Genomic DNA, 12,091 nt, shown 5'->3' on the forward strand with positions numbered 1-12,091 from the left:
ACAAAGGTCACAATTATTAATATTTTAAGACTCCACAAAATTGCGCCTTTATATATGTGTTCAGGAGAAGTTTTAACTACTTTAGTCATCAACACTGAAAATACTTGAACAATGTGACACAGATTTTGCATGTACATGTATTTAATAATAAATAAATTAACATCCACTTGGATAAATCAGTACATTAATTGTCTGTCACACAGGGAAGAAATCTTTACATAGGCTGTAATATTCACGTCCTATTATTTTGGTATATGCATGTCAAATCAGAAATTTTCTGGCCTATAAATAGCCCCATTTACAGTTGAAAAAGAACAGCATTTATTATATTAAAGTGCATGAAGCTGTTTCCCTGAACATGCACATCTATTTTAACCTGTCTGAACTTGCACCTCTGATTTACATGCAGTCAGTTTCTCAAGCTGACCTCCTTGACCTTTTTCACAGAGTGTCATTTTATACATCTGTCCAGTATCAGGTGAAGTAGAAAAACCCAGTAAATCGAGATTACATTCATTAATACCAACTGAAATAGCTGCATGGCAAACTTGCATCTGAATGTAACCTGTTTAACTGTGATCAGATTGATAAAAAGAGGGAAACAATTATAGAACAAATATTGTAATTTCCTACTTTTATATGGTGTACATGCAAATAAACTTTCAGGGTATTGTTCTGTTTGCACAGATTAAAATAACTTTAATGTATATACATTATAGTGTAGTCTGAAGAAGTGAAATCTTTGAGATTCATCATCCTAAACCAGACAACACAGCTGCACATTTTCCATCCAACAACACTTAGTTTATGCACAAATAAACGGTTATGGAACAGGTGTGTGCTCAGGTCCTGATATATTTGCACACAACTCTTTGCTGCTGCCATCTCATTCAGTCTGTATCACAGGTGGATTCAGTCAGAACCAGGGACTGGATCATAAGTATGCTGTTCCCCCCAGATAAGCTCTTTCACTTTCCCTTCTCTCTGAAATAATCCGCTGAAAGGAAGACGCAGGGGAAATGTTTGTAAGAGTTTGAACACCCTCTACTCCGGGTGTTAAACAAGATCAGACGCATGATAACTGTGAGGCCATAAGGTCAGAAAGGAACACTGTTTTACACTATCTTGTACACTGTTTAGTGTCTGTATCATGTACAAAGAGACACTGCAGCTTTATACATACTGCCTTTCTGATTCAATATACGTTAATATAACATTAACAAGAATCATTATATATACAATTTAAACTAGTAAAAAATAATGACTGATACATGTAATCATTTCCCCTCTAGAAAATATCCCAAACGAGTTTTTGAGCTTGTTAAAATTTAACATAAAATTGAAAAGGAAACTTTTGAAAAGACCATTTATCAACAGCCAATCAAATTGCTCAAAGTATTGACCTTACTTTACATATAAAGGACCACTACACACACACAAGGGGCCACAATAAACACAAGGGACCACTATACACATAAGGGGCCACTATACACGTAAGGGACCACTACACACATAAGGGACCACTACACACACATAAGGGACCACTACACACATAAGGGACCACTACACACACAAGGGACCACTATACACATAAGGGACTACCACACACACAAGGGACCACAACACACACAAAAGACCACTATACACATAAGGGACCACTATACACATAAGAGACCACTAAACACATAAGAGACCATTACAACGCAAGGGACCACTACACACATAAGGGACCACTACACACACAATGGACCACTCTACACATAAGGGACTACCACACACACAAGGGACCGCTACACACATAAGGGACCACTACACACATAAGGGACAACTACACACACAAGGACAACTACACACACAAGGGACCACTATACACATAAGGGACCACTACACACACAAGGTACCACTCTACATGTAAGGAACCACCTTTGATAAGGGACCACTCTACACATAAGGGACCACTATACACAAAAGGTACGACTCTACACATAAGGAACCACTATACACATAAGGGGCCACTATACACGTAAGGGACCACTACACACATAAGGGACCACTACACACATAAGGGACCACTACACACATAAGGGACTACCACACACACAAGGGACCACAACACACACAAAAGACCACTATACACATAAGGGACCACTATACACATAAGAGACCACTAAACACATAAGAGACCATTACAACACAAGGGACCACTACACACATAAGGGACCACTACACACACAAGGGAAAACTCTACACATAAGGGGCCACTACTCATAAAAGGGAGCACTATACACATAAGGGACTACCACACACACAAGGGACCGCTACACACATAAGGGACCACTACACACATAAAGGACAACTACACACACAAGGGACAACTACGCACACAAGGGACAACTACACACACAAGGGACCACTATACACATAAGGGACCACTATACATATAAGGGACCACTCCACACACAAGGTACCACTCTACATGTAAGGAACCACCTTTGATAAGGGACCACTCTACACATAAGGGACTACTATACACAAAAGGTACGACTCTACACATAAGGGACAACTATACACACAAGGTACCACACTACACATAAGCGACCACTTTAGATATATGGGACCACTTTACACATAATAAACCACTTTACACATAAGGGACAACTTTACACTTAAGGAACCACTTTACACATTATGGACCACTTCACACATAAGGGGTCACTTTACAAATAATGGACCACTTCACACAGAAGGGATCACTTTACACATAATGGACCACTTCACACATAAGGGACCACTTTACACATTATGTCTCACCTAACTTTTCCACCGCCTCCACACACACGCTGGGGTACATATTCTCAGAGTATGTCGCAACCACCAGTAATGTATTTGTCTTCACCAAGACCAACCCTTTTGACTGCTGTAAAGGAGGAAAAAAACACACATTTTAATTTTGGATGTACTTCAACGACTATTATTAATTTCCAACAAAATATTGCACATGCTGCGGACTGAAAATGGTTAAAATTTGTACAGAACAAATTATACAGTTCCATGTTAGAACTCCCAACTCCCAAATATTATAATACAGCCAATGGTTCATACAATAATCTCTCTTTACAATCCAGACATATATATCCATATATATGTACCTGGGTGAAAAAAAATCTTTAAAATTGGCGCACATATTTTTAATTAAGAAATGTAAGCATCATATACGTTTGCCAAAACCAATAAGTATGGTTAATAGAGAATGAATGAAAGAAATGCAAAACAAGGTTGAGGTAACAGTGGTTATATCCAGTGCAGACTGGTCTCACTATCGGTTTATGTGAAGCTGTAATTTGAGTAAAATCTTTAAACATGACCAGATTTGCAGTTGAAATGCATCGCACAGTTGCTGGGCCAAAACTGACATCGCAGCTGGGTCAAGCTGACCCACCACATTACTGGCCACGTTAAATGAAATCTGCCTGTGTAACTACTTATACCCAGTCAAAATCCACTGTTTACAGCCTCTGCTTCACAGCATGTTCTAATAAACCCTGATCTTGGCAAATTTTGTAATACGCTCTTGTCCTACTTACTTGTTTAGCATATATTGAACTCTTGTCAGCTCTGACACACTTGTATAATTTATCCTCAAAGAAAATGCCTTCTTCTCTTGTCTGTGGTGGTGTTCTGAATGCATCCAGTAGCATGTGCAACTGTTCAGCATTCAGCTGAAAGTAATACAAGCACACAATATTTATGGTTATTTACTTGGTGGAAACCTGATGACAGCAATAGGGTGTTTATGTCTTGCCAGAGAATACAAGATATCTGCTTACATTTGTTCCAAAGTGATGAAAGAATGTCATTTCATTCTTTTTGATGTCTTTGGTCACTCTGGATGAATGACACATTCACTTTCAAGCCTTGTGTACAAGCTACAATCATGAACATCCACAAACTGCACCGTTATATGTATTATATTAATTTTTTTTAACTGATCCCCTACTCTCACCATTTATGGGTTTTGGTGACGATAAGCATTTGATTTCGTGTGAGGTCGTGTTTGGGCAATTTGACGATCATTGAAAACCACCTTTCACCAATATGGTGTATATATATTTATACGTCACATGGGATTAAGGTTTATCAGCACCTTGCCAATGATCTGAGCATGGTGTATCCAAGGCACATTTGTTTCTTCAACACTTCTGTTTTCTCCATAACATTGGCTTCCATCACATAAGTGAAAATGTCTTGAGTATGGTGTTAAGCACTAATCAAATAAATAACTTGATATTTTGGGCCATACTCAGGAAAATTGCCTGACCAGATGCTTGACTTGGAGCCATACTCACACTGAATCCCACAGAAGTGGCTTGTATAGAGCAGTCCTTCCTCCTGACCAGAGCACAGTGTTGGACATGCCCTGTGGAAATGAGGGCGTCATGGATCAGGTTCTGTAGCTGATTCATCTTTACTATGTCCTGAAGGAATGCCAGAGAGAAATGTTCAACACCACAGGTGTGTAACGAATCTGTATATATACAGAACCTATGTGAATTCAACAAATTAACAGTGTTCCGTCCAAAAAGTAAAATTAATTTTATGGTCATAAGAAAAATGTAAATATTTACATCTACATTTCACAGCAGTTGGTAAATACTTTTGTGCAGCTTTCCTTGGAAACTATACTGTTTTTTGGCATTATGGCATGTCATATAGCATTTCTGAAAAAAGGTTTTGAGAAAATAACCTTATAAAATTCAGCTAAAGTTGACAAGGCGATAAGTTAACAACAATCTGGAAATCAACAAAGAGTATGTCTGCAGGCAACACCTTTCAGCACATCAAACCAATCAACACTAAGATACTGGTGATATAGGTATGTGTGAAAAAAACAGCAACACAGCAATGACTAAAGCACTGAAATGACAACAGACAGACAAACATAAAGGCCTAAAATAAACTGCTCCTCATACCTTCAAACTTTGAAAAGTCAAATGTGAAAGTCAAACAATAAAATCTGTATATTGTGTTACAACACTTTTTTTCTAAAATTCTATAAAACCAATGACATACAGAACGTTAACATGAATGAAATAATAAAATTTAGAAATTTCTGTTAATTTAATGAAAATAATTTGAATGAAATGGATTTATATTAAAGCTTGATCTACTTGCTATTGTGAAAATTATAGGCACATTGCTGAACTAGTCTGTGCTAAACATTAAATTTCAATATACACTAATGCTTGCAGCAGAATAGCCTTCAAATAATAAACTCAGATCCAAAACTGAAGCCACAGAGTGTTTAGCTGATAACTGGAAACCAAAACTTAGTTAATTATTAAGCCAATCAATGCTGCCCCAAATAATTCAGCCATTTTGTTGATGCACATAATTTAGGAAAAGTATGTGGTAACTACAGGCCCCAACACAATGAACTCAGCAACGTCTATATTTTAAAAGCAAGCAGAACACAGGCTTTCAAACTGCCTTTCAATTAAAATAACTTACAGGTGGTCCTTGCACTTTATAGTGTTGGTCTCGCTCTAGACTTAAGTCAGCCATGACGAGGACAGTAGAAAAAGCAACTAGTCTACAAGAGATGGCAGTTGGCAGAGTTCTTTGTCAAGATCAGTTCTTTAGGAGAAGTTTCTTGGAGCTGATGGAATAAGAACTAGGGTTAGCAGTTCTACTTTCTAGTGTATGACTCTATACAGGTATATGTAGACCCACATGCTTTGTAATGCACTGTATGTCTGAATTTACAGGACTGGATTTATATTTTGCCTCATAGAATATAACAATGTTCCATAATCTTTTCCAGCAAGCCTGAAGTCATAAATATCTTTACAAGCTTATTTAAGTAGGCCTATACAACCTAACTCAGCATAGTTACTTAAGTCTATTTTTACCTGGTAACTACATAGTACTTAAGCAATGTTACAATTTGACCTTGTTAGTCCCTCTTGAGCTCTATAGCTAGGCCTATGTATTAATAATATTAAGCGTACCTGTACCAGCTAAACTTAAATGTAGCCATGAATCTGTATTAAACGCTGAACACAGGGCTTACACATAGTGGGGCGGGGGGAGGGCGTGTGGTCTGACTTGAAAATATATTATTTCAAAACAGTGCTATAGATTAAGCTGTATAGACCTAGTGTTAATTTATAGAGATTGTTCACCCTACATATCATCTAGACAACTTTCAGTGCTGTTATATTAATTCCTCTGTTGTCAAAAGAACAGCAAGGTATTATAAGCAGTAGCTGTGCCTTTATCAGCTAAATCTTTATTGAATGGCTACTTAGGCCACTATCCACAACTTATTACTAAACAAATCTTAAGGTCATTAACACTGACATAATTAAATGAGACAGAATAATGGCATGGTATGCAACATCAATCATTACTGTGTTTGCACCTGTAACTTTGAAGCTTTTTTTTTGATTTATACATGCCACAATAAAGAGTTTAGGCCCTGCTATTCGAATAAAGATCTGTACAATCATACTTTTCTCATAAGCACAGGTACTGGTATTAGTTAACCCATGGAGGTATAAATTTGTCGTGCAAGTGAGAACTGAAGAAAAACAGTATACAAATACATTTTATTCTAGTTTCAGCTTGACCTTTGTAATTGAAAATAAAATTATTTACTGACCACATAAATCTACAGAATAACCTCTTCGTGGAGTTAAGATAATAAAAGTTAGCAGAACATACCTCTTTCCTTTGGTACATATAAATGATCTTTAAGTTTAATAATCTTTCATATTTAATATAGTCAGGAGACATCAATCAAGCAAATATAATTCAACTTTGCAAAATGAATATATCCAAATGAATTTGTGGATTCATTTTCACGTACTTTCAGCCGTCGTGGTGACAGGAGCATTCAGTCTGCGATACAGTACCAGTGTAAGAAGGGGAGGGGGCGGTAGCTCGGTAGGATTCACGTGGAAATACAAACTTAACAGTCACAAACATACTTTAAAATGTTTGAGATACATAGACATCTTATTTTATAACATTCATACAAATGAACACAAATTCTTTACCATGTATTAATTAAAAATGAGCCTTTCTCGTTGAACCACATTCATTACCACAATGTGGCGATATCTTGATATTACCTCCCTTTACAGGAAGTCTTTCGCGTTTCCATGGATGCACGACAACACTAGCCTGCTATTGACGGTCGAAAATACCCTCATATTTCATGCATGTTTTAAACTATGTGATCGGCGTTAACAACAATGGGCCATAGAGACCGCTGCAAGAGGAAGCGACAGTCAAAAGGCGGGATGATTGTGCAGTAATATACTATTTTGATACTAGAAAATACCTTTATTCTCACTAACCAGCACGGATGTCATCTCTACTTTGTGTTCAGCAGCCAGGCGGCACAGTGCACGTCTATAACAGAGATGTCATCTCCCAGCTTAGTGACTGGACATCGCCCGTAAGTGTCGCTTACTCTTTTATAAGTATACTCGGAATCTAACACCCATGGTAATCAATTTCACGATTTTTGTCAGGTGCAAGTGCGGATACATGCAGAATGAAGAACGACATCCTGCACTTGATTACCGTGCTTCACTTCAGTGAAGATAGACTTGCCTTCTCGTATTAAAGTAACAGGAGCTTCTAGCTATTCGTGTAGGCCTATGTAGCTCTATGGAAGTATGTGTGAGTATAAATGTATGTGAACATAGCCCCATAGAACTAAACAGCACGATAGACCCACTGGAGAATTTTTAACTTCTGTGGGACTGGATAGGTGTATGGATTGAGGATGTGGAAACCATCACATAAACCAAAGTAGCACTATAAATATATATTCTGCGTATATAGTAAGTTGTAATTTTTAACTTTCAGCTTCAAACGCCAGCCTCATCTGCTTCCCAGTTAAAGTCCCGATCTGCTGGTTACACATCATCATCATCAGCGAGCAGACGTGATGGCTCACAGTCAAGATCAACCTTAACGACAGAGAAGTCTGAAAAGCTCACAGACTGGCTCAATGCAAAGAGTGTCAAAGAATTACAGGTACATGATTACTACTGTGGCTTAAATGAAATTTCAATTTTTTTTTGAATTTATGTTTTCATCTAAATTTTTAATAAATGATATTATCTTTGATGGTCATCCTGTGGGCATTTAATGTCTGTCCTATAAAGTCCAGTCTGTCTTCTGTCAAAATTAGTTCCAGTCCAGATAAAATGGAAGGGTACTTGTAAAGTACGTAAGAAAAAAGCTTGTTTTATTAATGTTTTGATGTAAGTCATTACACATGCGGTGGTAGGCCTTTACTTCAGGTGTACTTGTATACATATTGCAGGATAGATCAGATCGGGAGACACGATCAACACGAAAACTCTTAGCGACGCTGCTGCAAGGAGAGAAAACATTTGTGCAGGTAATTTCAGCAACAAACAACATGATACTATTTAGTGGACATTCTTTTATAATACCTGCAAGGAAGGGCAAGGCATTGTATGCAGGTATTCACACATTCACTTTCTTGTGTACCATACTTAATTTCATATGATTGATTGACTAATTGATTGTTGTTTAACGCTATGCTTAAGAGTGTTTCACTTATGTGACGGCAGTCAGGTTCTGGAAGAAACGCAGTGGCCAAAGTAAACCACCTACCTTCCTAGGTAATTGACAAACTTCTTGACTTATAATTTCAAACAACTTCTAGTATATATTACATTGAGTTTGGAAGTTTCCTAGAAGGTGAGTTGTTCAGCTAATTTGTAGTTTGAATTTATTCATTTGATTGGTGTTTTAGGCCATGCGCAAGAACATCTCATTTATATGACGTCAGCCTGCACTATGGTGGGAGGAAACCAGACTGAAATCCACGACTGTATGCAGGTTGCTGACAGACCTTTCCATGTATGACTGGACAGGAAGCCACAGTGATCACATTGGCAACTCTGGATTTAAACTATAACATTTGCTCTACTTGTATAATTTGCAGGATGCCACTGAATATTTGGGTAATAGATCAATTCTGGAGTTGCGCAGGAAGGAATTGTTACACAAGCGGTGGTCAGATGAAGTTTATGAGCCTCTCAGGAAGAAGATTAATGATGAAATGTCAAGTAGACACTGGCCAGATGTTGATAGGAGAAAGCGAGAGATGCACAAACAATATTTGGAATTCTCAAATAGAAAGGTAACTTCGTTATAGAAAAATGAACTGGTACACAAAATAAATTAAAGAATTAATGCTTCAGTGGAAGGACCATTGACTATTCACTCTGAAAATACTTGCTGTTTTTGATTTGACTTTTTCATTCAATAACATCTAGTCAATGAGGAGTCAATGAAAATTCTGGTCCATGATAAATAGTTTGTCCACAAAAGGTCATTGCAAAGGCAGGAATAAACAACAGGCCAAACAGCTAAGGTCCAGATCGATTCTGGTGGGAAAAGTCTCCCCATTGTTTGGATTGTCAAGGGTGCTTTATGGGCCATATTGATGTTCAGAATAAATTCAAATCCATGTCATCATGTGATGTCACTGGCGACATATATTGTCAATATGGCCATAAAGCCCACCTTAGTAAAAAAATTTGGCTCACTGCATCTAATTCAGTGAACATGTAAGGTTTTTTTAAGGTGTTTTTACTGCTGCTTAAATCCATTTCTTTCCACCTTTTGCCAGAATTGTTTGGGAGAATGTTATAAGCTGGGTATTATGTCTTCTGTTTTCTCTTGTGAATGTCTTGAATGACTGACTGTTAGATTAATGCCATATTTCAGTTCATAATGGATATCAAGTTGGATTAACTTGTTGCCTTGAAAAAATACAGATGGAACACAATTTTCTCATAACAGGGTCATGTGTTTTTGGATACCATTGATCCAGGGGAATATTACGCCATGGCATTGACTGGCCAGAGGCCTGCACCACTTAAGGTATACCTTAACTACATTTGTTTTGTGTCATCATTTGGTCATCATTAAAAGTCACCAAAAGTAACATTTCAAAGTTACAGTAAATCACCTACATGTATAATTTCAAATGAATTTTCCACTAATTAATCACCTCCCTCCTCCATCAACCTAATGTGAATTAGGTCATCATTTGTAGTGAAATTTCATGTGATTAATGGTAAATCTCATGAAGCTTTAGGTTGATTTTCAGCAACGACATTCTATACAATGGTTTGACTCAAGCCAGGGGTAGGTTGACCTGCAATTTAAAAAAAACAGCCTATGATGGGATGCTCTCAGTTGTTTCCACATGCTACCAGTTGCCAATTGTTTCCACATGCTACCAGTTGCCAGTTGTTTCCACATGCTACCAGTTGCCAGTTGTTTCCACATGCTACCAGTTGCCAGTTGTTTCCACATGCTACCAGTTGCCAGTTGTTTCCACATGCTACCAGTTGCCAGTTGTTTCCACATGCTACCAGTTGCCAGTTGTTTCCACATGCTACCAGTTGCCGGTTGTTTCCACATGCTACCAGTTCCCAGTTGTTTCCACATGCTACCAGTTCCCAGTTGTTTCCACATGCTACCAGTCACCAAAAATCTGGTTGCTCAAGATGCAAGGTCGATCTACGCTAAGGTTTATTACTACTCCTTTGTTACATTCTGTAGCAGTCTTCATTTGACTATTGACAAATGATAAGTTGACACTACAGATCACCAAGTGAGAAGGGTAAAAATCTAGGCAGGATGAGTGTCCGAGATTTTCATTATTCCCAGCTCCTAACATTTTACTTATTTGGTCTGCACACAGATAGCTACAGCCAAACTGAGAGACCCGTTACTGTCACAAGGGAGTCAACGTAACGATGAAGATCGCATGATGTTACGATGTCTGACAGGCAACCACTACACAGACAGAGACATTGAACAGATCAAGCAGCCGCTGTTACCCTTAGTGCCCCTGGGGCGTCACGGCACAGAGTGCAGCACCTGGCTCTCTATGCCACTTCACAATATCGAGAGTACATGTCGACAAGCCAGCAGGTCAGACATCTTTCATAACAGCCTTACTGTTCATTGCATGTCCATTGTAGCTATAGAAACCATTTTTGCAGTTTTAGGAAAATTATCTATTGTGTTTAATTTCGGGTTAACATGTGATTTTTTGTTTATACAGAACCAGGAGTTTCCTTCAGAAACATGCAGAAAATATATTTCTATTCAGTTAAGAGTCAATTAAGTAGTGTTTCTGTTCCCCTTATAAAGGAAAATTTAGCAGATATTTTAACAAGAATATCCAATTTCCAGTGGCAGCATGTGTGTTTCAAATAAAAACCTGTCTTTCCATTTTCAGAGGCCATTTTAGAGTTGATGGAAAGTTACATTCTTTTGCATTTGGCGTGTCATGCATGTATTTGTGTTAAATAAGAACATGTAGAACCATACTGCAGATCTTACAGGAAAGCCTTTCTCTTCACAACTAGAACCTAATTCATCCTTAAGACAAAAAACGGTATGATTGATTATTTCCTACTGTGCTTCCCACTGATGTTAACCCAGTTCACTTCTTACTTATTGTCTTCAGGAGACGGATGGTTGGCAGTACAAGGCATCAGATGGATTTTGGAACCTGGGCTAAAGCACCCTTTGATTCTGCTGTGGTTGATGAAGAAATGCAAGTTCAAAGACGGCGTACATTTCCAGAGTCGTCCATCTTTGGGAAGCCCCCACCACATGTACATCCTACCCACTCCCAGTCACACTTAGTGGATGTTGCAACCAGCACTTCAGATATGTAACTCTCTGGGTTTTGTTTGTAGTTACGATTTGTGCTCTTGTATCATAGCTCATTCTCACAGTTTACTGTGTATTGATTGTGGGAAAACGTATGTAATACATGTAGCTACGTGTGATCTGCTGAAAAATAAATGAAAGATTTGCATGACTCATAAATTTACTAAGATGGTTTTCTTGTCATATTGGGTATTTTTGTACAGAATATGAAGTCAGTTTATATACATTTTCTTTTTAATATTTTGCTTTGTGTAGTATATTTTGTTACATGTGACAGTGTTTTTATATCATATATATGCTTATATTATGTAACAGTATTTATGGAGAAATATTACCCCTGTGA

The 12,091-nt window shown here is 37.8% G+C and overlaps 2 protein-coding genes across 7 annotated transcripts; one reads left to right on the forward strand and one right to left on the reverse strand.

Annotated features, from left to right (window-relative positions):
• Positions 1-312: 312 nt before the first annotated feature.
• LOC135481197 (profilin-4-like) lies at positions 313-7,137 on the reverse strand. Of its 6 annotated transcripts, none has more exons than XM_064761065.1 (6): positions 7,059-7,126; positions 5,509-5,590; positions 4,347-4,475; positions 3,585-3,719; positions 2,812-2,917; positions 313-997 (listed from the first exon to the last, which is right to left on the reverse strand). In XM_064761065.1, exons 2-6 carry the CDS (start codon positions 5,560-5,562, stop codon positions 969-971), a joined length of 453 nt encoding a protein of 150 aa, XP_064617135.1. In that variant the 5' UTR covers positions 5,563-5,590; positions 7,059-7,126; the 3' UTR covers positions 313-968. The 6 variants fall into 6 exon arrangements, with proteins under 6 accessions (XP_064617135.1, XP_064617126.1, XP_064617121.1 ...); XM_064761056.1 differs by having other exon boundaries at positions 5,509-5,656; XM_064761051.1 differs by having other exon boundaries at positions 6,869-7,123.
• Positions 7,138-7,203: 66 nt separating this feature from the next.
• LOC135482417 (protein FAM228B-like) lies at positions 7,204-12,086 on the forward strand. The gene is made up of 7 exons (XM_064762387.1): positions 7,204-7,462; positions 7,879-8,049; positions 8,342-8,419; positions 8,993-9,190; positions 9,856-9,936; positions 10,766-10,998; positions 11,540-12,086. Exons 1-7 carry the CDS (start codon positions 7,370-7,372, stop codon positions 11,751-11,753), a joined length of 1,068 nt encoding a protein of 355 aa, XP_064618457.1. The 5' UTR covers positions 7,204-7,369; the 3' UTR covers positions 11,754-12,086.
• The last annotated feature ends 5 nt before the right edge of the window (positions 12,087-12,091 follow it).

Source organism: Liolophura sinensis, chromosome 1 (assembly GCF_032854445.1).
Source record: "Liolophura sinensis isolate JHLJ2023 chromosome 1, CUHK_Ljap_v2, whole genome shotgun sequence".
Lineage (NCBI taxonomy): Eukaryota > Metazoa > Mollusca > Polyplacophora > Chitonida > Chitonidae > Liolophura > Liolophura sinensis.